At 33.7% G+C, this 27,383-nt stretch overlaps 1 protein-coding gene across 1 annotated transcript in view; it reads left to right on the top strand.

The window, feature by feature from the left end:
- The window catches only part of LOC106879966 (splicing factor U2AF 50 kDa subunit), a 51,872-nt gene extending 24,719 nt beyond the window's left edge, over positions 1-27,153 (top strand). The window contains exons 6-12 of the mRNA XM_089355243.1: positions 674-812; positions 2,985-3,064; positions 15,892-16,014; positions 19,542-19,628; positions 22,423-22,543; positions 23,408-23,511; positions 26,404-27,153. Of these exons, the coding sequence (XP_089211369.1) occupies positions 674-812; positions 2,985-3,064; positions 15,892-16,014; positions 19,542-19,628; positions 22,423-22,543; positions 23,408-23,511; positions 26,404-26,535 (786 nt within the window). The 3' untranslated portion in view covers positions 26,536-27,153. The remainder of the gene's footprint in view (positions 1-673; positions 813-2,984; positions 3,065-15,891; positions 16,015-19,541; positions 19,629-22,422; positions 22,544-23,407; positions 23,512-26,403) is intronic.
- The last annotated feature ends 230 nt before the right edge of the window (positions 27,154-27,383 follow it).

The raw sequence follows: 27,383 nt of genomic DNA, 5'->3' as shown, positions 1-27,383 counted from the left end.
CACTGGTTTTGATGTAACTGGTTTCCCTTTGACCGTTAAATTGCTGGCTGGTGCCAAAAATTAGAATTATTATTAAGGTATTGAGCTGGTAGAATTGTTAGCACATCAGACAAAGTCTGCTGAGATCAACTTTTTCCTCCATCGTTTTGACGTTGATAAAATGAGTACCAGTCAAATACCGGGGTCAATGAAATCAACTAGCCCAGCCACTTCCCAAAATTTCAGGTCCTATGCTTAAAGTAGAATTATTAAGGTGATGGATTTGGCAGAATGATTAGCATGCTGAACATTTCTAACAGCTTTATTTTCTAAGTTCATAACTTGCTGAGGTCAATATTTTCAGAGTCGATAAAATAAGTACCAGTTGAGCACTGGGGTTGGTATAATCGACTAGTCCCTCCCCACAAAATCTCTGGCTTTGTGCTTAGAGTAGAAAGGATTAATAAGGTGGTGAGCTGATAAAATTGTTAGTGTGTCAGACAGAATGCGTTGTGACATTTCTTTTCTGGCTTTTGTTCAAATGCTTTTGAGGTTGACTTTAGTTTTCATCTTTTTGTTGTCAAAATAAGAACCAGTTGAGTATTGAGGTCAACGTAATTGGCTATCCCATCCCCTCAAGATTGTTGGCCTTGTGCCAAAATTAGAATGATTTGTTTATTTATTGTCTTTCTAGTTCCGTTCGGTAGATGAAACCACCCAAGCTATGGCATTTGATGGAATCAACTTTCAAGGGCAGTCTTTAAAGATTCGACGGCCGAGAGATTATCAACCTCTTCCTGGTATGGCAGAAACACCATCAGTTGCTGTTCCTGGTAAATATCTTTCTTTCTCTAATTATACATGTGTGTGTAATTTCTAAATTTTGATTTACCTTTCCTACAGAGAATCCTGAGGATTGATGCAGCTCTGCTTTCTGTTGATGAGAAGCAACTAATCACTCTGTTATTCCAGTCCCTTGCTGGTAGATGTTTCTTGCAATGAGATCACAAAGACATTTGATCCAATGGGTTGAGATTTCAGTGTGGTTGCTTGACCTGGTAGAAATAACAACCTGATTTCTGTCAACTCACACTAATATTTTTGTTATTAGCAAAGCCTGGAGAAAGGGTCAGTGACTATGGAAGTCACATAGCTCTCTGTATTTTGGGTGTCCATATCCATTTAACCCATGTGTGATGATTGACTGGATGGGCTTGTAATATTTGTTGAGGAACTGGGAAAAGTTAAACTGTTTTGTACTATTATATGAAAATAATGTTAGGAACCTTTGTATAAAGTTTAGTATTTAATATGACAAAGCCTTTATAGAATTCTCTCAAGAAGAAGCAAATTTCCCTTTTTGACTTGAAGATAAAATCTACTGATACTACTACACTACAGAAGATGGAACCAATTTTACATAGCAGAAGAAAAACGAGTGAGATTACTTAAAAGTCTGGGCAGTTGTATATATGTAGTATACATGAAGCCTGTTGCTTTGTAATGTTAATCAGTTTTGGCAAAGAAACCTGAAGCTCTTTCCTAAATTGTTTAGTGAGGCTTAGCTCAGTCCTCATGATGCAACACAGTCCTGCTGCTACCAGCTATCTTAGTTATTAGGACCTGCATTATCCAATCTATCTTAATTTTTTTTAAAGAAGGTTGGTTGTGATTTGGCTATTTCTAGCAGGCTATATATTGACATTGGGTAGAGTGCGATGAGAAAGTTTAAATTTATGCTGTATTAAATGTTATCAGAACCCTATTTTTACTGGAAGGTCCATTACTAAGGTTCTTTGAAAGTTGTAGCTAAGTGGGTTTATTGATGTTGGCTGTGGAGTTTGTGGTGTAGCATAATGAAAGAATTCAATTAGGCACATGCTGATTGATTAGGAGATATTGAAGTTGATAAATAACTTGATAGTTATGACTAAAATATTTAACACTTCTATTTATAAAATTTATAAAAGAACCCTTTAACCAATTTCATACTAATTCACATGTGTACTAATAATTAATACTAGCTTAACTTTTAAATTCCTGTTGTGTTTTCATTATATAAATCTGGCTTATAGTTATTGCATGAATTTAGATGAAACTTGCTGAAATTATTATTGGTGCACGTTGTGAAAGTTGTTTTTGTTTCCAAGTTACTTTTACTCACCCAATTAGTTTGAGTACTGTATTCACCTTACATGAAAGTGTTTTACATATATTTATAAAATATCAATTCCTGGACATGGATTTGTGTTCTAGTACTTTTCTATAACTCGGAAGCTACACAACTAGCATCAAAAAAGCTTTCTGAGATATGTCTTCTATCGATGTACTTAAGGTGACTTCCTGTGTTGATGCACATACCTTGTGGTGTCATTGTTCATCTCAAGAAATATTTCTTTAGGGAAAAACCAAGGATAAGCTGTACGTTTTTTGTTTTTTACTTGAAAGGTTTTGTTGTGCCCACATCATAATGAAAACATCAGTGCAATGATCAGTTATGTGATCTCTCCACTCCTGCTCAAAATTGATAAATCCTGATATCATTTAGATAGTTGCTGTGTACAGATGACACTAAAATATTATCTTTTAATTATATCATTAATAAATAATATCACCAAATTCTAACTGATGTCTTGATGTATTAACTGCCATGATGCTAGAAAATTGAAGGAAGAAAACAATGTGAAGAAATTAACTTGATAAAAGACATTAAAAAAAAATTATATACATGGTGTAAGCAAGAAGTCTTTGGACAAGTAGTTCTTTCTAAAATGAAACTAAACTTTCTTTCTTGTCTAGAAAAGTGTAGAACTTGTTTTCAGTCCTCAAACAACAACACTATTTGAACAGTGGTTATGTGCATATCATAATTTGGTAACAGTTGTGGTTATTTTACAGCATTAGGCCACTTAAACACACTAGAAGACTATATGCTTATAGTTACAATCATAAATAAATTAAAAGAACATGGGAGTTTTGAAAGTGTTTTCTTTCTTTGCTTACAGGTGTTGTTTCCACAGTTGTTCAGGATTCCCCACACAAGATCTTTATTGGTGGACTACCTAACTATCTCAACGAAGATCAGGTATTTTGTTTTTTTGAAGTGCTGGCCAAGATTATAAATGGCAGCATCATTGGCAGATGCGATGAGGTTGAATTACATCTGCATCTGGAAATTGTCCCTGTTAACTTAATATTTCTACTATTCTGTATCATCAATCTTTAAGGCCAGAACTTCAACTTGGCAACTACTTCATTGGCATATTTTGCCCTACGTTTTATAGCAGTGATTTGATTATTATTATTTATCCGTTTTAAAATTTAATCTAGTTGTATTTATTTTTTAATATTTTATTTCTTCACAATTTCCAATTTTAAAGAAAATTTCAGGTCTTTTCTTTTTCTTTTTTTTTTTAATACTTTTAGCCCATCCATTTATTTTGAAAGCACTCAATATTTTATCCATTAATCCTTGAAGTTACTAAGTATACATTATTATTCACGTTAGATTGGAAATGTCCACACAATTATCCCTTTTTATCCAATCATTAGGTTTCATTTATATCTCTGTAAACTGTTTATATCCTTCAATTCTTACAGGAAATTTGCCTTTTTTTTCTTTTTGTTTTATTTTGCTTTTTTCTCTTCAACCTGGGTATTCCTGAAAGGCTGACATATAAATGTATGTATATATGGCAGGTATTCATTATCTATACAGTTATTATATTACTTAACTGATGGTCCTTAATGTTAAGTTATACGTCGTTTCCCATCCAATTTTCTTTATTGTCTGCTTATGTCATGTAATATATCTGATTTTTTTTCTTTTTCTTTGTGAAACAATTACGACCAAGTTTAAAGGAAGCAAATTTCTTTTTTAAGCTAAATAGTGATATATATATATATATATATTGAATATAAATTAAGAAAAATGAAAAAAACTTCTATTTGGTCCTTTCGACATAAACTTGTTGGAAAGAGAGGACAAATTTTAATATTTACAGGGAGAGTGGGTAGGGAAAAGCTTAAAATTTAAAGGAGAGAAAAAAAAAATCTTCAATAATATTTGTTTGTTTGGCAAAGTACAAGAGTGTAACATAATAACATGACTGCTATTATGAATCATTGCTCTTGCTTTCCTACTCCCGTCTATAACTCCCAAATTAAATGACTCTAAGAAGAAAATTTTTTTTGTCATTCATTATGCATTCTTTCTTCCTGTTTATTTATTTATTTATTTTTTTTTTAATAATAGTCTAATTGATCATTTTGTTTTTCATTTTAAAATGGTGGCTAACATTTTATTTTAACTTGAAGTCATTTGTACTCATTTTCCTGCTTTGACAAATTCTGGGAAAGGACATTAAAGATGAATTTTATTCAGGTTATTTCTAATATAGGCTAGGTTTTGTGAGTCAGCTGTTCACAAAGTAATTAAACTTTCTGACTTGCCTTTTTTTTTTCCTTTTTTTTTGTCTCATTTTTCAGTAAGACTGGTAATAAGTATAACAAAGGTTTTAATCTCATTTAAAATGGATTAATGAATGAATTGCACATCTTAAGTCTGTGGGACAGTTGGAAGTGTTTTGTTTGCTTTGGTTAGGAAAAAGTGTGTGAAAGAGAAAAACATTTGGGAGTCTCTTCAGTAAATGATTGTTTTGATTCCCCTCTGCCCTCTGTTTAGCTCTTTTCAAGCAGGACTTATGTGGGTAACCTAATGAGCAACTGCTTCTTGAATTACACATATTCATATTGTGTCAGTTATTTTTCTTGTTTCATTAAGTTAAAAACTGTATTGAGTAGTTTGTTTGTTTCTGAGCAAAATACATTCTCTTTTAGCAAACAGAACTTTGGTGTGAGTGCACATATATATATATATATATATATATATATATATATATATATGCATGTATTTATGGGGGTGTATGAATGTGTGTGTATGCATACATAGACCAATAGGTCTTGGCAGATGTAATCTCGTGTCTATTGAAATTGTCGTTTAGCTCATCTTCACTTCATTTTTGATAATCAAATGGGATTTCTTGTTCATTGTCTTGTTTTAAGGCAGGATTTTAGGATTCTCTTAATGAGTTTTTTTCTTTTCTTTTTAATGAAAGGGTTAGGTAAAACATGAAATAAAATTAATAATCTGAGTAGTTAAAGCTATCAAGAGAAGGCTATCCCATTGCTGAGGAAAATATCATCTGATTCACTTAAGTCATAGTGTATAGTTACTTTTGTATCAGTCTTCTATCTATAAAAATTAATCACACACATTGCAGCTAGATCTTGCTTATCATGGAGTGGGTATTAATCGTGGCTCAGTTACTTTCATGCTAAAAAAAAAGAAAAAAATACTTTTGCTCATTCCATTGAACACGGATCTAGCTATGTAGATACTGTGACAGTCAGTGCTGTAGCTTCCCCAACACTACATAGTCATGCACTTTATATCTATTCAGCCAACTGGCATACTCTTTAGAGACACAGTTTCTATGTAAGTTTATGCCTTGGAAAGCAGTTTCTAGTTTTTAACTGAAAGTGGAATGCTGGCTTTTAGGTAGTGTTAATGCTGCAGAATTTGGAGAACATAATCCTGCTTGTATTTGTGGGATATATCTCTATGTCTAGTAACTGTCTAGACTGTGGTTATTCTGTTAGTACTTTGATCTCCACTACCATCTGTAAAAGTAGAATTTATTTAGTTGTGGGGTAAAATATTTGATGTTTTTAAGAAATGATGCCTTATTGATCATTGAAAGATCAAATAAAAATTAGGTTTCAATATTTCAACAAACATTACTTGAAATGAAATCTTTTTATATAAGATTTTTACCCCTATTAGGCTTTCCTCGTGGAAGAAGAGAGAGAGAAATGTTATTTTCTTTTTTTATTTACATTTTTTCCCCTGAAGTGATTGGAATGCGACTCATAGAAACTTGCTGATTTGGTAGAAAATATAGCCAGGTCTCTCCTATTTCAGATGGCAAGCTCTCTGTTTCAGACTGTTCTCTTTCAGCATTTCTCGCCAATTCCATTTCAGCTTTCTTTTTACAGGAAACTCTCTCTAAATCTTTTTTTAAAAACTATTATTACTTGATTATTAAACATTTCCAATCTGTAAATTAAAAAAGAAAAAAAAAAAGATAAAAGGTGAGAATTAGTGTAGTGAAATAATTATAATTTTATTTAGATTTTAAGTAACCAATATTTCTGTACTATGGTAATGCTGATAAATCTATTTCAGATATTATAGTTCTAAATTAAAAAAAAAAAAAAAAGCTTCTTTATTAAGTTAATTGCGTCATGTTATATGTATGTTTTTGATACATCAACTCATTATTCTTTTCTTGTTTCTTCCCCCTTTTGTCCCTAGCTTAGGGGAAGAGGTTGAAAACCTACCGCTGAATTTCATATTGTCGATAAACTGACCAAACCACAAAACCTTGTTAATGTGCTCATCCAAGACACAGGCAAGTGGTCAGTTTCAAGCTTGAGTGGAAGGGCCGTAATTATAGTGTTGGTCAAGGACATTGTTGTGGGCGTTGTGAGTATACCATACGAATGAATGAGAGCAGCTGGAATGAATGGCGGATGCCTTATATTACAGCTTCATTGTGATGCTTGATACTACTTTCAGGTGCCAGGATACTCTTACTTTCATTTCAGATTACTCACTGAAACCATCTACTCAGTTTCTTTTCAAGTTTATTTTGGAAATGTTTTGTTTGGAGAGATTTCTTAGACTTTCACTATCTTACATTGTTGTTGCTGCTGCAATCTCTCAAAGAATTCTATTTGTTTTGATTGTTCTGGAATTCTCTTTTTGAAATCTTTGTTTATAGCTGTAATTTCTTAACCACATATTTTGTATTATTGGACTATAAGCTGCTGAGGTCACTATGCACATAATTGGGACTGATCACTTCTCTCTTAGATTTAATATCCTTCAAACATTTTCATCCCCGCTCTTTCTCTCTCTCTCGCTCTCATATATATGTAATTTTTTTTTTTAGTAACAATATATATTAAATACTTTATTGAAATGAAAAAAAAGTATCAGATTTGTATAAATTTTTACTAATACCAGTTACTTTTAACATACTAGCTCCCCCTTCTTTTAAAAATTTTTGTGGGATTTTTGAAAAATTAAAATATAAACCTAGCTGACCTATTCCTTAATCAAACTGATATACGAAAAAAAAAAACCTTCTCTGAAAGAGATTTTAAAATGTGTTTTTCTTTTTCATCTTTGACTTAATAATTCAGTGAAGTCCACCACTAGTCTTTTCTGTTGCTTTCTGATCAGAACGTAGAATGTTATTAGATATTAAGAAGGAAACTGGAAGATTAGATCTCTATACAATTCATGCTCACTTTAGTGTAGTTTACTATTGTGTGATCTCAGGATTCTTTTGTTAGTTGTAATGAATTTGTTTCAAGTCTCTCCCCCACCCATATCTGCACTCTGTTTCCCAATTTTAGAATAAGCACACCATATTCCTGCATGTCACAAGAGGCAGCTAAAAGTGAAGAGTTTCTATCATCTATTTCCTGATCACAAGTGACCATTCTATATCTAATTACTACATTTTGCTTACCTTAAATGTCTTTTTGTTGAGTAGGAATGTTAAGCAAATTTTAAAACATCTAATATTATTATGGCATGACAACCTGTAGAGTGTTGACTGTGACTTGTGGAATTTAGTTAATCTCTTTTCTTTTAACTCACACTAACACTGAATTTAGCCTTCCACTTTACTATACAGCACAGCCAATTGTCACAAGCAGGTGTGACATAATACTTGTACTTTTGCTAACTATTTTAGGTGCTTGTGCAGCTATGCTTTTGGTCCCTTATCTGTGAAATATCCAGAGTGTGCCAGCTGGAAACAATGTGTGTTTTACCAACACCCAGCTGGTACTCATTTCTCCAAAAAGACTGGAGTAGCTTAAAAAGAATTGTCTTGCTCAAGGACACAAAATGATGTTCAATCCCAGAATTTAACACTTCCTAACTACTAGTCAATTTATAGACTATATACATGACTGTTGTTACCTATTGTATATGGATTGGTGCTGATGTAAGATTATTGTAACAATAGAGAAGAAATGTTAGAGCACAGTCTAAATGTCTAAAAATATTTTCATTCCTTTATTTAGTATTCATATATTGCTGAATGTATCTTTACTTTTCAAGTATTCTGTGTGTTTTTATTACATAGATAGACCAACTAGAACTGAAGTTTTGCCAAAAGCTGCTTGTCAAACTGAACATTGGACAAGCTACTCATGGCATAACTTCGAAGTTATGAATGATATAGTCGCTCTGTGTATTATGTTCTAATTTTTATATTGATTTATTTCTTTAAACAATTATCTCCACTGCTAATTATGTTGCTTAAATTAGGCTATCCACTAGTAAGACAGCTGGTTATTTAAGAGAATCTATTTCTGGCATGCACTTAGTGCTTATTGTTCCAGTGCATCTACTACATACAAAACCTGCTTGTAATTCCATTATATCTCTTGTGCATAGCATATGGGGTTCCAACCTATCCCTTTTCTGCATATTGAGCAAGGCTATTTCCTTGACTGTACCAAGGTCATGTCTTTTCTACTTGATCACACCTAATTTTAGCTAAGTTTACCTAGAGGTCCATTGGTGAATTGTACTGGTAGTTTTGTAATGTTGTGCCATATTGATTCTACCTGTGAATTATGTTATGGATTCATGTATCTCGAGAATACACAGCCGCTTATTAATTCAGGAGGAGGTAATTCAGTTGATTGAACATCACCATTGTTGAAACTGACAGACCCATCAGTTAGTGTGTGTGTGTATGTATGCATATCACTCGTGCATATGTTTGATAGTAAAATTCAGTGGCTTTTTTTCTGTGTATATGTGTGTCCCCCCATTATTTTAAAATTAAAGATCACTTTGTCACAATGTTTTTGGTTGATGTACTTTTAAGCATAAGCTCACATGCAGGAGAATATTTCAAACAAATCTAACCCCTAGAAGCTGCTAAACAAAAGAATTTTCTTCATTATTATATTAATGTATTTCAAAGTTTTTGCTGTCGTTTTTTAAATTACGGAATGAAAAAAAAAAGCTGAAAGGTGAAAGAATGTTGGTGTGAGTTGATTTCAGCTTGAAGCGGTATATAAACTGCAGTTGGTAGACAGTGAGATTAGAGATAGGATGTTGAAAACATGACATACACTTACACACATGACATGAATGAAAATGCAGAAGAAATATGCTCGTGTGTTTGAAATGATATTGCTTATTAAGTAGATGAGAATTTTGTTGAAACTGTAACTTAGTAAAATGTGTGTGTATGTGAATGAATGAATATAGGGTTTTACTTAGAGATTTAAGTTTTTTTCTTCACAGAATTCAAGGCAGTTTTGCTAGAATCAAGACAGTTCATGGAACTTGTGAATATGTGAACAAGTTAGTGCATGCATATATGTAGGTGTATGTGTGGATAAACTTCCGCTCATATATGGGAGTGCATATCACAGTAGTACATGATTGTATGTTTCATCATAATTTGTGTGTGTATGCCATATGCCACATTAATTTTTAATTATTTTCTCAGCCTTGGAGTATCCGAGAAGGGGAAAACTCATAAACGTGCTTGTTGTTTAACCCCAGATCTATTCTAATCAAACAGAACTTTGATCAAAGACATTATAACCCTGACCATTTCATTTATTTTTTTATATTAGTGACTATATTTTCCGGTGTGTCCTTCCTTGTTTTTGGATTGCTGTTTCTCAGAGTTATTTTTGATTATGTGTTATTAGCAGACCTCATCATCATTTTCACATTTGATTTTCTATACTTAAATGGGTTGTTACAGCTTACTTTCTTGCTGGGTTCCAAACTCTGAATTTATGCCATGTCTTATCTGGTGTTCTTTCAGTGTTTCAAACCTTGCCAGATTAACTTTGCTTTTCATCTCTTCAGAATTGATAAAATAAGTATCTTTATCGTATTGGTATCATTGAGTCTACTGTATTCATCTTCTATTAAATATGTAGCCTTGGACCACATTTTCTTCATTATTTCATCATCATTGTTGTTATTAAAATGCTAGATGCATAATCAGCAGAGCACTCAACGAAATGCTTTGCAGCTTTTAGTGATTGTACTATCTAAATTCTGCATGGGTTGATAAAACAAGGAGTGTGTGTAGATTGCATTGGTTGTTTCCGAGCTATCCTTGTTCTTATGTAAGAAATAATAATTGTGATTAGATTTCTTCTAATTAAGCAGGTGACCAGTTTTATTGCCTAATATGAATCAGCTCTCCCTTATTGCTAATTAAACAGTGCCATCCTTCACTAAACACAGTCATACATCTACTTCAACACTTTGTTCATCTTTATTTATCTGGTCAAAGCTTTGATTGCTTTTAAGTAAGAAGTATTTCTCATTGCCTCTTAGCACCAACCAAAATTATTGTTTGTGTGATGTAAGTATAAATGAAGATTAGGTTGAAATACTGTTCTGTTTAATTTGTAGAAATGAAACGAGTAGATAACTGTAAGTTATCACATCTGTCAAATGGACATGATTGTATATTGAATGGTATTAGACCTTTTTAGCTAAAGATCAGTGAGTTGATCACCCATTGATTTTATCACACCAAGGATGAAATTATATCCAGCAATCTTATCCTATTCATTGTTCTTTATTTGTACAGTAGGGAGTTTATAGAGGATCGGTATCTTTGAAATTTGGAATGGTTTGTGAGATATTGTTACATCAGAGTAAGAATAGCATCTTGATACAGTTAAATTGTCTCTCACAAATAGTTGTACAATGACAGCTCATTTTGGATTCTGTGGCCTCACAAATAGTTGTACAATGACAGCTCATTTTGGATACTGTGGCCTCAGAGATAGTTGTACACTGACAGTTCATTTTGGATACTGTGGTCTCTCAAAATAGATCATATTGTACTTCAGGCAACACTACACACTACTTATTTTGCTTTGCCAATTCTTGCATATTATTTGTGGCTAAAAGAATAGTTAATAGGCAAATGTAGCAATTGTGTATTCAAAGATCCAGATTTTGGGAATGTCATCATCATTTAATATCCATTTTCCATGCTAGCATGGGTTAGATGGTTTAACTGGAACTGGTTAGCTGGAGAGCTGCACCAGGCGCCTGTCTGTTTTGACTTGATTTCTATGGTTGGATGCCCTTTCTAATGCCTGTTATAAACTCATCAGGTCTACCCTAGTATAGGAGGTGACAATGTTTAGCCCTAATTAAGCAGATCTATAGTAAAAGGCTTCCTATTCTTAAACAATGAGGGGTCTTTTATTCAGACATATCAGTGAATACTTGGTATTACAATTGCAGTGTAGGTGAGAAACAATACATCTGCTGACAGTATAAACGAGGTCATTGAATGAGCTTTGTGAACTCATTTACTTGGGAGCAAGTGCACATGCCTGAGAAACTAAGGCATCAGTGAATTAAACAGTCTGTAAAAAACAGGATCACTCCCCCTCTTTATCAGGTGGTGGTTTTGGAAGGTAGTTTAACTACCAAGCAGCTATAAAACCAGAGCTTGGAGCAAAATCTGCACTTAAGACTGAGCTCATGGTACTGTTTATGATGGAGCAGGTTCTTGTGTATGGTTTGGGTAACCATATATGTGTGTGTATATATATATATATATATATATATATATATATATATGGGTGTATGTAGTGATAGCGATGGACCTATGCTCAACAATGGCTATCCAGTTGTTCAATAAGCTAAGCAACTTGCTCTTTAGTTATCATGTATTCCATAAAAGTACCCTGGGGAGAACCAGCTTGACACTGTGACAAGACTACCATTTGAATTATTGGTACAATCCAGCCAATGCTCCTCTATACAGTTTCTCTCCATCCAGTTTCATATGCAAGGTATTAGTTGACTCAAAGCTCCAGAAAATATTTTTTTCATATTGCCAGAAGCATTAAATCCGGAGTCTCATGACTATGAACTCATGTTCTTAATCATTCAGCCATACTACACCTACTATAGGTGTAGGAATGGCTGTGTGGTAAGTTTGCTTCTCAACCACATGGTTCCAGGTTCAGTCCCACTGTGTGGCACTTTGGGCAAGTGTCTTCCACTATAGCCTTGAGCCGACCAAACTCTTGTCAGTGGATTTGCTAGACAGAAACTGAAAGAAGCCCATTGTGAGTATGTATATGCACATATATATATATGTATGTGTGTGTCTGTTTGATCCCCCTACCGCCACTTGACAACTGGTGTTGGTGTGTTTGCATCCTTGTAACTTGGCGGTTTGGCAAAAGAGACTGATGGAATAAGAACCAGGCAAATAAAGAATAAGTCCTGGGGTTGCCACAGTCAAATGACTGAAACAAAGGAATATATATATATATATATATATATATATATATATATATATATACACACACACAACACACACACACTACCACAGCAGCACCTCCATTCCCATCACCAATGCATGATTCCATTTTTATGATACACCTGTCACTTCTCAGTCATTAGTGTCCCTGCTACTTTGATGTTATCAGTGGTGGTTGTATTGGTGTTTGATCATAGAATACAAGAATGATTGATTCCTAGTGCTAGAAGGATGAATTTGGTAGTGTCTTTGTTAACTTAGATAACAATAATGGTTGTATGATGAAATATGACAACAATATCCAGAGCTTTGATTCTGAGTGAATCTTAAATTTATTCTAATTAAAATTTTGGGGACTAATTTGTATAATAACTCTTTGTAAGTATTATCCATGATTATAATACAATTATAATAAACTGCTTCCTCTGTATTTGGTGGCTGTTGTTTAGCCCCTTGTCAACTATCATCAAACTTTTTTCCTGTTGTGATAAAGTATCACACTTTTTCTTAGGGCTGTAGGGATGTGATTTAATTGATATTTATATGCTATTTCTATCAGATAGAGATTTTTTCCTTACTTGGTTGTTTATTCTTGTCTTAGAGATTGTGTACAGTGTGTGCGTTTTGAAAAATGAATTTCAATACATTTACACAAGTTCCTATTGTTTGATTTCCATTCACGTCTGTGTGTGTGTAATGGTGGTAATATGAGAACTATATCATTGTTCCTTCCCCATTCCTCTAAATCTAAGTATCATGTACCTACACAAACATCTTTCAGTACTGGTGGTGCAGGACTTAATTTGTTTGACTAACTTTGGAATTCAAATTCTGTCAACGGTAACATCACTTTTCATTCCTTGTAAGGAATAATAACATTGGTATATGTACCTGTAATGTACTGGAACTGTTTGAATTGCTTATATTGGTTACCTGATTTGTAAGGTTAGTATTGAGTAGCACTAGTGTGGCAGAATTGTCAGGGTCAGTACTTTGATATTTGCTTTTTACATCCAGAATTTATATCCTGCCATGGTCAACTTTATTTTCTGTTCTTGTGGGAAAGTACTAGTCATGTTGTTGGTTTGTTTTGGCTCTGCACCCTCTCCCACCAAATCTATGGCTTTGTATCAATAAAAGACCATTATTATTACATCATCACTGGTGTTCCTGTAAATTCAGAACAAGATATAAATTATCTGATTTGGCTGTTTTTCCATTCGCATTCATGGTATTAAAGAAATTTCTTTGCTGTCTGTGAAGCTTACTTGGATTTCCTGTTGAAACCTCTTTTTTCGTGTATCCTGTGTGTGTTACCCAGGAGCCCCCCAAAAGCATGTGCATTGTAGCTTCTTGTTTTCCACTTTTTCTGAAATCTGAATTAATAACATAAGTTGTTGGAATTGGTGCAAAAAGGAAAGAGAGCTGGATTGGATAATCTAAAGCAGTCTTTTGGGAATAAATTCCTTCTGGTATTGTTACAAGAGATGCATAGTGTCCAAAAAGTGGGTTGTGGGTGGGTAAGGAAAATAGTAGCAATGATTTAATTCTGCAGAGTTTCATTTTTAAAAAGAAATAATTTTAATTATTTTGTTACTCAAAAAATAAAATAAATTGATATTATTTTGGGTTAAAAATCCTGCTCGAGTCAGCTTTACCATCTGTCCTTCCTTATGAGGCTTGATTTATTTCAGTGCCTCACAATTTGTGGCCTTGTACCTCTACTGAGAATTATTATCAGAGTACAGTGATGGAGTGGCAGTAACATGAATAGTAGTTTCACTCATTAGGTGATTAAACTTTTCCTCCAGGGTCAAGTGACAGTCAAGTACATGACTTGATTGAATTGACCAACTGCTACTCCCAAATAGGTGACCTTGTGTCTCTATTAGAAATTATTATTCTTATTGAAGTTTAATGTCTGAAATGGTGGTGCTGGATAATGTGCATTGTGAAATTCAATGATGCTGAGTTCAAATTTTACCATCGTTTGTTTTGACTGGGTTGATCAGTTAAACTGTTTTCCTATAAATCTGTGTTCTTACGTCTTGTACCAGTGTGACACCTAATAAATAATGATTTATTAGAATCAGTCAAGTTTCCAACTGAATACCATTGACATATTTTGTTTCTTCCCCCTGACCCTCACATTTTCTGAGATAAATCCTGTTGTGAACTTATCCTTTCATCCTGTTGTATGTTTGGGGAGGTGGATATTCAGTAAGTATACTGTGCTTGTTTCATATACGACTTCACCTTCCCCCTTCGTAATGAAATTTATATTTCCAATTTTTTTCCTCAAATCCCTCTTCCCGTTGCACATACAGATAACCTTCCCTGCTATTTTTTCATCATATAATATCACTTATTTTTGTTTCCAATATTATGTGACCAGATTGCAGCTTCTAAGGTTTGATATAAATGCTAGGAAAACAAAAGCATGCGCATAGACAACCATGTTTTCCATCATTTTGAAGATTAGGTTATTTTACTCTTCAATTCTGCTGATACCACCTTCCCTACATTTTTCTTTGCTCATTTGCCATTATTAAATTTCAATTCGTACATACAAACTATATGATGGCCTTCAAAATTTTGTCCACCAACACCCCATTTAAAAAAATTTTTTTTTTTAACTAAATATCAAACCAAATTTGAAAATTTTTTTTTTGCTTTTTATGGAATATTTTAAATTGGTTATTGTGATATATTTATGTACTTGCAAGTATGTGCACCCTAGCACGCAATTGCAACTTAAATATGCACTTGTATTCTATACTTAATGGTGTACAGAGAGAAAATGTTACTATACTCTGGCATGGACAGAGCCAAGACACTGAAACCAGTACAAGAGTACTTAAGGGGATTTTGATCAGTACTCAGGTACTGTGATGCAGTGGTAAGTTCTCTGCATATCATATTTTTGACTCAGTTTCTTTTCCCAGATGTGGTCGTATTACTTCAATTAACATCCCCCCAGGAAAGTATAAACTAAAGAATTTTCGATTTCACTTTTCTTACCTGAATGCAAATATTTAATACTGTGGAGCATTTAGTTTCTGCTGAGCTCTGTCCAGAAATTGGTTTCAAAACCCTGCTGGAATTGATTCTCTTACTTCAATGCCATAACATCCTAGTTGTGGTCTTGCTTTGGAGCTTTGTGCTAAATTAAAGAAATATTTCTTCTTAATCGCTGCTGTTTTTGATATATGTAAAACTTGTTCTTCATATAGACAAAACTAGAGGTTGAACTGAGCATGTGTAGACTGACATTTCTTGTTTTGTTGGTTAAGCTCTGTTGCTTCCAGTGAAGGATTTTGGGATGAAGTGCCTGCATACTTGTTGCAGGACGTTACATTTAGACCATTAATTTTTTTTTTTTTAAAGCCTAAGGTCGGGTAGTAATGATGTAGAGGGTGGTGAGATAGAACATTTGGGGTACCTTTGAAAATCATATCATGTTATCGACAAATTCTTAATATTTTCACAGGTAAAAGAGTTGCTTATATCCTTTGGGCCCTTAAAGGCCTTCAATTTGGTGAAAGACAGTGCAACTGGTTTATCAAAGGGCTATGCATTCTGTGAATATGCAGATGTAATTATTACAGATCAGGTAGGTTTGCTGTTTTTGATTTTGCTGCACTTGTATCTTGTTTTCTTGCTGTTAATTATTAGAAACACTTAGTGTTAAACTCTACAATCACTTATCATTCTTATGCTAAATTACCCAATTTTTGCCATTGGAAGGTAGTAACTTGTCCAAGACTGCATATAATGTTTATGATTAAAAACAAGTAATTCTGTTTTGTTTATATTATATGTCAGTCATGCTGGTAGAGGGAGATTTAAATAACTTAGTAGGAGTAAGTGAAAGTCAGTGATGCTAAAGCAAGTAAACTGTGGTAAAAGGTTTTGTTCTGAAGTCGCTGGTATTTTAATTAAAATAAAATTGCAAATTTTTATCATAAATTATATTTACTATTACTTTATCAGTTTTGGACATTGACACACACACACACATGCATATATACGTATATGTACATGCCTACATCTATTTATATATATATATATATATATATATATATATATATGCATATGTGGGCACAAGATGTCATGAAATGTGTACAACAAAAAAGTACAAAGCGGAGGGTCAAAACTGGTAACACAAACAGGAAGGGCTGCTAAGCCTAAATGTGGTTGTAGTGGTGAATGCGTAAATCAAGCTAGGACAAGAGACAAACAAGTACAGTCTTCCTTGTTCCAGCTATAATGGAGAGAAAGAAAGAAAGATGGCCAAACTGATGAAGGGTCGTTCTTTATGTTTGCTTTGTTTTCCACTTGTGTCTTTTGTTGTTGGAAAGAATAGTTCATGTACCATGTACTCGTGCTTCATACTTTTTTATTGTACATGTTTTGTGACGTCCTGTGCCCCCTGTTTCTTTTCACTGTCCTGTTTGTGTTATCAATTTTGACCCTCCACAAAATCCCAAATTTTATTTAATTTGCTTTGCGGGAGCAACTGTTTTATTGAAAGCATATATTGTTGTTAAATGCTCGAAATATGAGACTAGAAAACAGTCAACAACTGATGAAGGGTTGTTCTCTAGGTTGTTTGTTTTGTTTTCCGTTTGTGTCTTTTGTTGTTCGAAAGAATAGTTCATGTTCCATGTACTCATGCTTCATACTTTTTTGTACACGTTTCATGACGTCCTCTGCCCACATATGCACATATATATATATATATATGAAACTGAATATTAAATGCTTCCCAAAATATTACCATTCACATGACACATATACATACATACATACACATATACACAAACTTTTTTCTTTCATTTTACTCCATTTTTTTATGCTTGCCCTTTTTTTGAAACAGGATGTTATTCCTGTGAAATTGTCAATAAAAGTAAACAAGCATGCGTGTGCACTCACACATTTCTACAGACACATGTATAAGTAAGCACATGCATAGATATATATATGTAAATATGGATATGATAATGATCTATGAGTGTAATACAGAGAGAGATTACTGTGTGTATATGTGTATAATAAGTATATATATATATAAATATATATACATATATATATAAATGTGTACACAAACTTTTAAAGCTGTGGATAGGCAGCTTGGGTGTCTTCCACTATATCCCAGGACTAACCAAAGCCTTGAGAATAGATTTGGCAGACACACTGAAAGAAGACCAGCATATATGTGTGTGTGAGTGTATACAAGTTGTTGCTTACGATGTCGAGGGTTCTAGTTGATCCGATCAATGGAACAACCTGCTCGTGAAATTAACGTACAAGTGGCTGAGCACTCCACAGACACTTGTACACTTAACGTAGTTCTTGGGGATATTCAGTGTGACAAGGCTGGCCCTTTGAATTACAGGCACAACAGAAACAGGAAGTAAGAGTGAGAGAAATTTGTGGTGGAAGAGTACAGCAGGGTTCACCACCATCCACTACCAGGGCCTTGTGGAGCTTTTAGATGTTTTCGCTCAATAAACACTCGATGCTCGGTCTGGGAATCGAAGCCGCGAGTCTGCTGCCCTAACCACTGGGCCATTGCGTCTCCGTATACAAGTAGTGTGTGTATGTATGTATGTATGTATATATATATATATATATATATATATATATATATACACGTACATATATATACACATGTATCTGTGTGTGTGCTTAATATACATGTGCGTGTGTTTATTTTTTACTGTATCATTGTCATGCAAAGGTGTTCTTTGTTTCAAATCTGTCATGCAAACGTGTATGAATGGGTCTGGTGAACTATGTATGGAAAATAAGTAAAAGTTGTTAGGAAAGCTATTATACTATACAAAATCTATCTGATCCATGTGCTTCAAGTGATTCATTTCTTTGTATATATATATATTATTACAAATTAAAAGGGTAAAGATTTATCAATTTATTAATTTATTAATAAATGAACAATTAATGATTTTACCAAGCCCTTCGGTATGTAAGCCACCATTATCGGTGGAGAACTTATTTAAAAGTTCCCATACATTTATAAACATAATTAAGGGATCAGCAAGCATTTGCTTCACCATATACCGAAGTTCAGAAATAGCAGCTAAAAAAGCTGAGACTCCAACAGATAGCATTACTTGTAACTCACAAAGGCAAAAACAAGAAGAAAAAACAATGAAAACTAACCATTTAAAGTTAAACATAGACGCGTTTCTGGATTATGAATGGTAAAATTCAATTTCCGTCATCGGTATGATATTCCAGTAGTACATTCGACTGTGCTAGCAAACCGAGCAAGTATGAACGAGTGAAGATCATGCCTCGACACAATCTGAAAGCACAACCGAACTTACCTCGGCCAATCGTTCCATTACCTCCTCCTCAAGAAATTACCATGTGCGTTACAAACCGCAGAAGCTTTGCGTTTACTATCAGCAAGTGAATGATTATTACAAATTAAAAGGGTAAAGATTTATCAATTTATTAGTAATTTCTTGAGGAGGAGGTAGTGGAACGACTGGCTGAGGTACGTTCGGTTGTGCTTTCAGATTGTGTTGAGGCATGATCTTCACTCGTTCATACTTGCTCGGTTTGCTAGCACAGTCGAATGTACTACTGGAATATCATACCGATGACGGAAATTGAATTTTACCATTCATATTCCAGAAACGCGTCTATGTTTAACTTTGACTGCTGACATTTAGTAAAGGCTTCTTTCATTGCTTTGATCTGCCATTTTCTATTATTAATAAGATTTTTGGCATTTTTGACGACACACAATAGTAATTATTATTGAATTTAAGTGTCAGTCAGATATGTGAAGATAGTCACCTTGTAATTGATGTCTGGGATCCCATTACAGATTATAGAATACAGGTTGTATTCTGTACATTACATATACTACTGCTCATTATAGAAAAACTTATCAATTTATGGAATTTATCAGTGGTTAGTTTCTATGAATTGACAGTTTTAAAATAATGAAAGTTAACAAAACACTTTTATTATAAAGTGTTTTCATATTTTTAAGTATTATTTAGTTTTGCTTTGTGGAATTATGTGTGTAACAAAAATACCAAATTGTTTAAAACATTAAAGCTTTACTATTATAACAACATATGTTTTATTCTTTTCTTCAAGGCTTGTGCAGGGTTAAATGGAATGCAGCTGGGGGATAAAAAGTTAATTGTTCAAAGAGCTAGTGTTGGTGCAAAGAATGCACAGAACGTAAGTATTTTATATATTTTTAGAAGTCTGATTGTTGAGCAGTTTTAATTATCATTTAACAATAGAAATTATTTTATTGATTGCATCTCTGAAAATGAGTCAGCTTTTTCTCCTTAAGTTATATTCTTGATGATATCAGAATACTTTGATTTGCAGAGCAGTTAATTCAGTCTGTCTTTTGCTGAAGTCAGACCACCAAGTATTTTTCACATGTATATTTCTGTGTTTAATCAAATGTAACACAAACCATTAAACGTATAAACTAGATGTATGGAAAGGAATATTGAGAGATCATGTTTGTTAAATCCTTGTTGATCATTGTTTAAGAATAAATAGTCAAATATTCACGGTTGTTAAATATGGCCAATCATCTTTTTACATTTCACATTCTGTAGGGATTGTTGCTTGATTCTAATTGATTCTAGAAGTTGACACTAGAAAAAATATTGAGCTATTCATACACGTACTGTTATATATACAGTTACTGTAGTGCAACCCAATTAGTGTTGAATGCAGGAAAACAATACCAACTGACATAAAATAATATAGTAATGTTTTTAATGCAGTATAACAATTATCTGGATGATTATCTATAATTGTCGTTGTTGACATTTCTGGTAGTTAATTTCTAGGGTTAATGTTCAATTTCATCAGGAAATTGATCTTACACTTGAATAGATGACATAAAATTTTCACAGTCTTTAGAAATAATAGGCCCCCACACATTTCTAACTTAACAAAGATTTAGCTTGGTGGTTAAGATTTCACTTTAGTGTTTAAACCGGCCATATCCAGCCCAAATATTCTACATATTTTATATTCAAATGGGTGATATCTAGCCTCTCACACTTAGCCTACATTGACATTCTAAAAATAAACAATCACATCATTGAAACCTCAAAGCTATAGGATAATGCATGATTAATTCAAAACGATTTAAGTGAAAAATTATTACATTTAACAGAGTAATCTGAATACTAAATGGTTAAAAAATAAAGTTTCACTCCTAAAAAAATGCTTTTTTTTTTTATATAAGGTATACAATTTGTTTAGTTATATTATATTTTTTTTGATAAGAAGAATTTTTTAACACATTTTAATCTTTGTATTGGTATGTATAAATATGTTTTGTATTTCATCACATATCATTGTATTTAAATGCCTGTACCATGTGATTTTCCAAATGAAATGAGTGATTTCAGAATTGAGATTGTAATTAATGGCAGTGGTAGTTGTGTTGCTAGTGACAAAACTGATTTATGATTAAAAATTTCGAGCTTTAGAAAGAATTGGTTGTTTTGCAGATTGGACAAATGTGTGCAGGCTTGTTTGCAATTGGTTGTACTGGGTGGGGAACCAATTCTTGGAAAATAAAAGATAATTCACCAAATTGTTTATTTTACAACACATAGCAACCTGATGTATAATTTTAACACAAGTTTATTGGAGTATAAAGAAGCAATTTATTCAATGTCAACCTTCATTGTCCACCACAGCCTTCACATGCTGCCTGAAGGCAACACAACTCTTCATGATGAAGTACTCAGACATGTCCCACTCTTCCCTCAGGACTTGCTTAAGATGATCAACACTTTGATGTGAAGTTCTGTTGGTAGAGTGCTCCAATTTGCCCCATACGGCATAGTCCAGGGGTTTCAAGTCTGGGCTGGAAGAAGGCCAGAAGTTGGCAGGCCAAAAGTCAGCGAACTTGTCTTTGCAGAATTTCTGCACTTTCTTCACTGTATGTGCAGGAACACCATCTTGTGTCCACACATAATTACCATTGGGGTAGTTAGATTTAAGCCAAGGCAGAACCTTATACCTCAGGACTTAATAATAAACTTCAACCAACACCTTTTCTCTGGACTTGGAAAAATGGCAAGGCATCTTTGTTACATCAAATGCCATGACTTGAGTTGGGTGCTTGATCCTAAAGACACCCTCTACTTCAGAAGGTGACTTAGCAATGTATCATCATTGTTACAGTTTAAAACAGCATCAATGGTAAAGATTTTTTCATCTGAAAATATTTTGACGGTTTGTTCATTGTGCTTAAGGTATCGCAACATTTTTTTTGGCCCTTTCATGCTTTTGGCTTTCATTGCATGAGTCAGTAGGTGTCTCGGGGTCCTCTCATCCCAACTGTAAATCAGTGTGTGCAACACTTCTGATGGTCTTTGGATCAACTTTCATGTCCATGGGCAGTTTTCTCATGGATGTTGTTTGGTCTTTCAAAATTTTGGCTTTGAGAGATTTAAGAAATGCATTATCCCATTTTATGTTTATGCCTTCACTTTCTCTTGATGCCCCCCCCCCCCCCCCCCATATCCAGCATTCAGTAGACAGTGCTCACAGAGGCCCTGGCAGTATCAGCATTACATCTAATTGCAATGTATTGTCTCTTGGCTTCTTGAGTGGACATGCTAGATCGTATGACTGGAACTTCTGCTTAAATTAACTCTATATGCCTCCACCCCGAAATAGAAAACAATACTTTAGTATTTACACTCAGGGATATATGAACAATAAAGGCTTCCAAAATGTTCAAAGTCTTGCTTCCTCACCCTGTATAACTGCTGTAAAAGTTGAGATACAAACTATACACTATTGTCTTTGTAACATATTTGATTCAAAGAGCATTATGTGGAGTTTTTGCTTTTAATTTCTCATAAGTTGTGGTTATAGCTGCATTGGTAGCTACTTCATATTTTGGTGTTTGTCCTTTTATTATCCTAATTTATGTTGTTAAAATTTCAAATCGATCTAACACAATCTTAATTATTTTTATTTGTAGCTTGTGCAGCTCCAAATTCCAGGTTTGAATCTGAACCAAGGAGCTGGTCCTCCAACAGAGGTACTCTGTCTTATGAACATGGTCACTCCTGACGAGTTGGAGGATGAGGAGGAATATGAAGGTGAATTAGATATGTTTACTACTTCAAAATGCATTTATCATGTATTTTTATAGTCTAAACTTTTTTCTTGTCTAGCTGGAAATTTTACAATATTACAGCTACTTCACTGTGGCTTAGGTTGTTAACTATGTTGTGTATATATTTGTCTCAACAATTTATATGCTTACATTTTAATTCATGAAAATATATATTCACAACATGCACTTAACTGATTTATAGAAAGTGTAGTGTTGTGAAGGGAACACACTTTCAAGGGTAAACTGTGTATAGATGGATTTACAGCTGGAAGGAATGTTGAACTGGCTCTTGGAAATGACTTGAAAATAAAAGATGTCTTTACCTCAAAATTATTTTGGCATGAAGAAGGTTGATTGGACTTGGTAATGGTGGCTAGAGTGAGAAGTGAATGGTGTTTCTGAAAATAAAGGGAAAGGTATATGCTGTTTGTGTGTGAAGTACCATAATTTATGGGAGTAATGGATACAGAGAATAGACTGAAAAGAGCAGAAATGAATGTTGGTGGCGGTGTGGGTGTCTTTTCCAACTGAAGCAAGGTTCTTTGTTGATGTGACAGTTCAAGACTTAGAGAAATTAAACCAAAACAGTTTTGATTGGATCCTGACAGCATAATTGTGTATAAGTTGGTTTGCACAAAGGTGTTTGTTCTCTCTCATTCAGTTTGGAGAACATATGTGTTCTTGGGGTGTTTACTACTAGTTGTATACTGAAATTGATTTAGTCATCTGTACCCTCTATTCTTTATATATTAGAAGCCTCAAATTATTGAATATATTTTATATATTATCAGAACTATTATTGATATTGGGTTTGCACATGTAATTGGAAAAAATATTTCTTTTGCAGATATTGTTGAAGACGTCAAAGAGGAGTGTGGTAAATATGGTATTGTGCGTAGTCTTGAAATACCTCGTCCTATCAAAGGCATTGATGTACCTGGCTGTGGAAAGGTGAGTATTCCATTTTGGTTAGATCTTTATATAGTAAATACTTTAGGGTGCATTCATGGCTGTGTAGATACAGAGTTCACTTTGTAACCATGTGGGTTTTAGTCCTATCCTTGGGCAAATGTCTTCTCCTTTAACCTTGAGCTGGCAAGTGCTTTGTTAGTGAAATTGGCGGGTGGAAACTGTATGGAATTTTGTTTTTGTGTGTTTGTTTGTATGTGTGCGTGTGTGTGTATATATATATATATATATATATATATATATATATATATATATAAATGTATGTACAGGCGTAGCTGTGTTGTAAGAAGCTTGCTTCCTAACTGCATGGTTCCAGGTTCATTCTTGCTGCATGTTAACTTGGGCAAGTGTCTTCTACTATAACCTCAGGCTGACCAAATCCTTGTGAGTGGATTTGGTAGATGGACTTGGAAAGAAGCTGATCATACATATATATATATACATATATATATATACATATATATATATATACACTCTCTGAGTGGTTGGCGTTAGGAAGGGCATCCAGCTGTAGAAACTCTGCCAAATTAGATTGGAGCCGGGTGTTGCCATCCGGTTTCACCAGTCCTCAGTCAAATCGTCCAACCCATGCTAGCATGGAAAGCGGACGTTAAACGATGATGATATGTATGTATGCATATCTTTGTGTCTGTCCTTCACTACCGCTTGACAACCGGTGTTGATGTTTTTACATCCATGTAACTTAGTGATTTATCAAAAGAGACTGATAGAATATGTTCATGTGTGCGTGAATGTTGTCATTCTGTATCTTTGTCACAGCCTGCTTGCAATGGTGATATGGATATTCTCATTTTCTCTTAACATGGCAAGCTGCTTTGCCTTTTCAAAGACCAGTGGAATAATTTTAAAAAAAATCTTTTATTTGAAAAACTGGTAAGGGTTGGCAACAGAAAAAAATTTCTGATCTGACTAATATACTACCTCAGATCAGTCTTCATCCAATCCATGGAGAAACTGACAAAATGAAAAAAATTGATATTTTCATTGATTCTATTACTGTATTCCTGTCTAAAATACATCCTTGTATTTCAATTAAATTATTGAATTTAGATTACTTTGTATCTAGCTGGAATAACAAAGTGTAGTATAGGACTTTATAGAAGAAATCTGTACCTTATTGAATTTTCAATAGAACTTTTACACACATAGACAGATAGCATGAATTGCTATCATTTATTGGTATTTGAAGAAATCAGTTCATGCCTGAATACACACACATCTCAGTAGGTTAATTGAAATTACACAATTTTAAACAATTGAAGTAGGATATTTGAAATATAGTTACTTGTAAAATCAAAGTATATAAATTTCTTATATCTATTTATGCTTGGTAAAACAGAAAGAAAAAAATTCCTAAATTTCTTTCAGGTATGTAAAAGTTTGAAAATAACAGGCCAACAAAAAAGGTGTTTCCTCTATTGTTAAAATACTTGGACCTAAACTAGGGTTTTTTTTTTTTTTTTTGACACACTCTGACATCCTATTATTGTCATCATGTCTAAATTTTAAGATACTGGGTCCATAGAATTTCCTTGCTTTTTCAGTAAAACAGCTTATGAGGAACAAGGCATAAGTTACAAACATAGAAATTGTTTTTCTTCGAAACCAGAACGTTTCCATACAGTTCTACTGAAGTAGTAGTAAAAATCTTAAAATTTCTGCAGTAAATTATATCATTGTTTAATGCCTAATTTTCCATGAATTTGCATTTGGATAATTATCTTCAGTGCTGAGCCTCCTCAGGAAGATCATGAGCCTAGTTGATCATCTTAGTTGATCACCCACTGATAATTGTGAGGTTTGGGTATCTTGTTTCCATTTTTTGATTCAGCATATCAAAAAATTAAATAAATAAATAAAAAACTTCAAATCAGGTAAAGATGTCCTAACAAAATACCTATTAGGTTGTGTAATTAGTCTCCATTCTATGGAAGACTGGAATTGGAATAATCAGAACTGAATTAATGGGGTTTGTTTGATGAAGATTGATTAGGTATTCATTTTAGAAATATTATTCAGTTGTTTTCAATAGAAAATCAAAAGATCTATCTGTTAGGCTTTATTCTAAAAGCCAGTTTTGCTGTGTGTATCCTGGATTTTAGAATAGGTACACCATATCCCTGTATGTCTTAAGGCGGTAACTAAAAGGGTTGGCATCAAAAGAGAATTCAACTAAAAAACGTCTCGCTCCTCAATCCGTGGTTGTATGAAATAGCTGGCATAAAAATGTTATGTCACTTTTCCTTTGAAACTTCTTCAAATTTAGAATTATTATTTAATCTGAAGTTTATTTAATTTTATAAAAGGTTACTAGAACAGAAATTCATCATAAAAATGTTGGATGGTGTACTGCAAGTGTTTGAATTTAAATTACTAAAACATTATAAAATGTCAATATTTTGATTTTAAAAATAAATAGGAAGACTCCTATGGTGTCAAAAGCTTTGGTAGAGGTATCAAGTGGTTTGGTAATTAAAGGTTATGTACATTGATCTTGTACTACTTGACTGGATAAAGGACCTACTGATTGGCAGCATGTGGTACTGCAGCAGACCCGTTCACTCACAGTAACATGTTCTCTTACTCAACAGTAATGTTTAGGAGCTGCAATGTTTACTGTCAGGTCCACATATGCTGCTCCTTGCTTTATTTCCTTAACACCTCCGCTCAGTTTCCTATTGCTTGTAGTCATGGTGGTAGTGGAGTAGGAGGAGACCCCCGAGTAAATTACAAGTCTGTGAAGCAATTGGTGTAGTGGGGACTGAATCCAATAAAAAGAACAGCAAAAGAAATGAAATCATTCCAAAAGAAAACGGTTACTAAAGAATTTATGTAAATTTTTTTCCCCTCCAGATTTTTGTTGAGTTCAACTCAATCATCGATTGCCAGAAGGCTCAGCAAGCATTAACAGGCCGGAAATTCTCAAACAGAGTTGTGGTAACATCATACTATGACCCAGATAAATATCATCAGAGAGAGTTTTAATGGAAATCCCCGATCCCCCCAATTCTTTTTTTTTTTTGGTTCTCGCCTCTGCTTATAACAGTAACAATACCACCACCAACAACAAGAAGTTTGGTTTTTACTATTATATTATCTATTATGAAGAGAAAAGCAACACCTGATAGACCTAACAACAACTGAAAGAACGAAACTGGAACAACTACTACTTTAAAAGTACAGTACACCGTGTCATTTATCATCTTTTATTTTTTACGTTTCTGATAGGCTAAATGTACAATTTACTGTGTCATAACAACAACAACAACTAATACAACTTTCTAATCACATTTGCAAACATGCATCCGTGGTGCATACATACACTCACATAACACATTCCTTCACCCACCCCATCCATCACCACCACCCTATTTCATGATTTCATGTTTCAATTTTAAGCCACACTTATTTTTTTTTGTCTTGATAACCATCCTATCTCTTCCCCCTTATCCAACCAACCCTTTCCTCTTCAATGTTATTAAGGCACAGTATTATCTAATCTTCATCAAATACTATTACTACTACTGTTACTATTACATACTACTGCTACTACTACTAATAGTAATGATAATATTAATAAAAAATATAAAGTCTTTTCTTCAATGATTTCTTGATTTTTTTAATGTTTTTGTGGATGGTCGACTAGGTCTTCCCATTCTGTCCTTGCCATCCACTATCAATGAGTTGTCTCTTACAACCCCGTTCCCTACACAACATGCATATAACTCTAGGTGTATAAATGCAATGCATGCGTATTATATTGGCAAATTGGCTGTCTTGAGTTCAAATCCCACTGAAGAAGTAATGTTTGCCTTGATAGAGCATTGAATAAG

Source organism: Octopus bimaculoides, chromosome 7, assembly GCF_046866305.1.
Source record: "Octopus bimaculoides isolate indiv1 chromosome 7, ASM4686630v1, whole genome shotgun sequence".
Taxonomy (NCBI): domain Eukaryota; kingdom Metazoa; phylum Mollusca; class Cephalopoda; order Octopoda; family Octopodidae; genus Octopus; species Octopus bimaculoides.
Note: the sequence above shows the minus strand (reverse complement) of the source record. Positions and strands in the feature narration are given on the sequence as shown.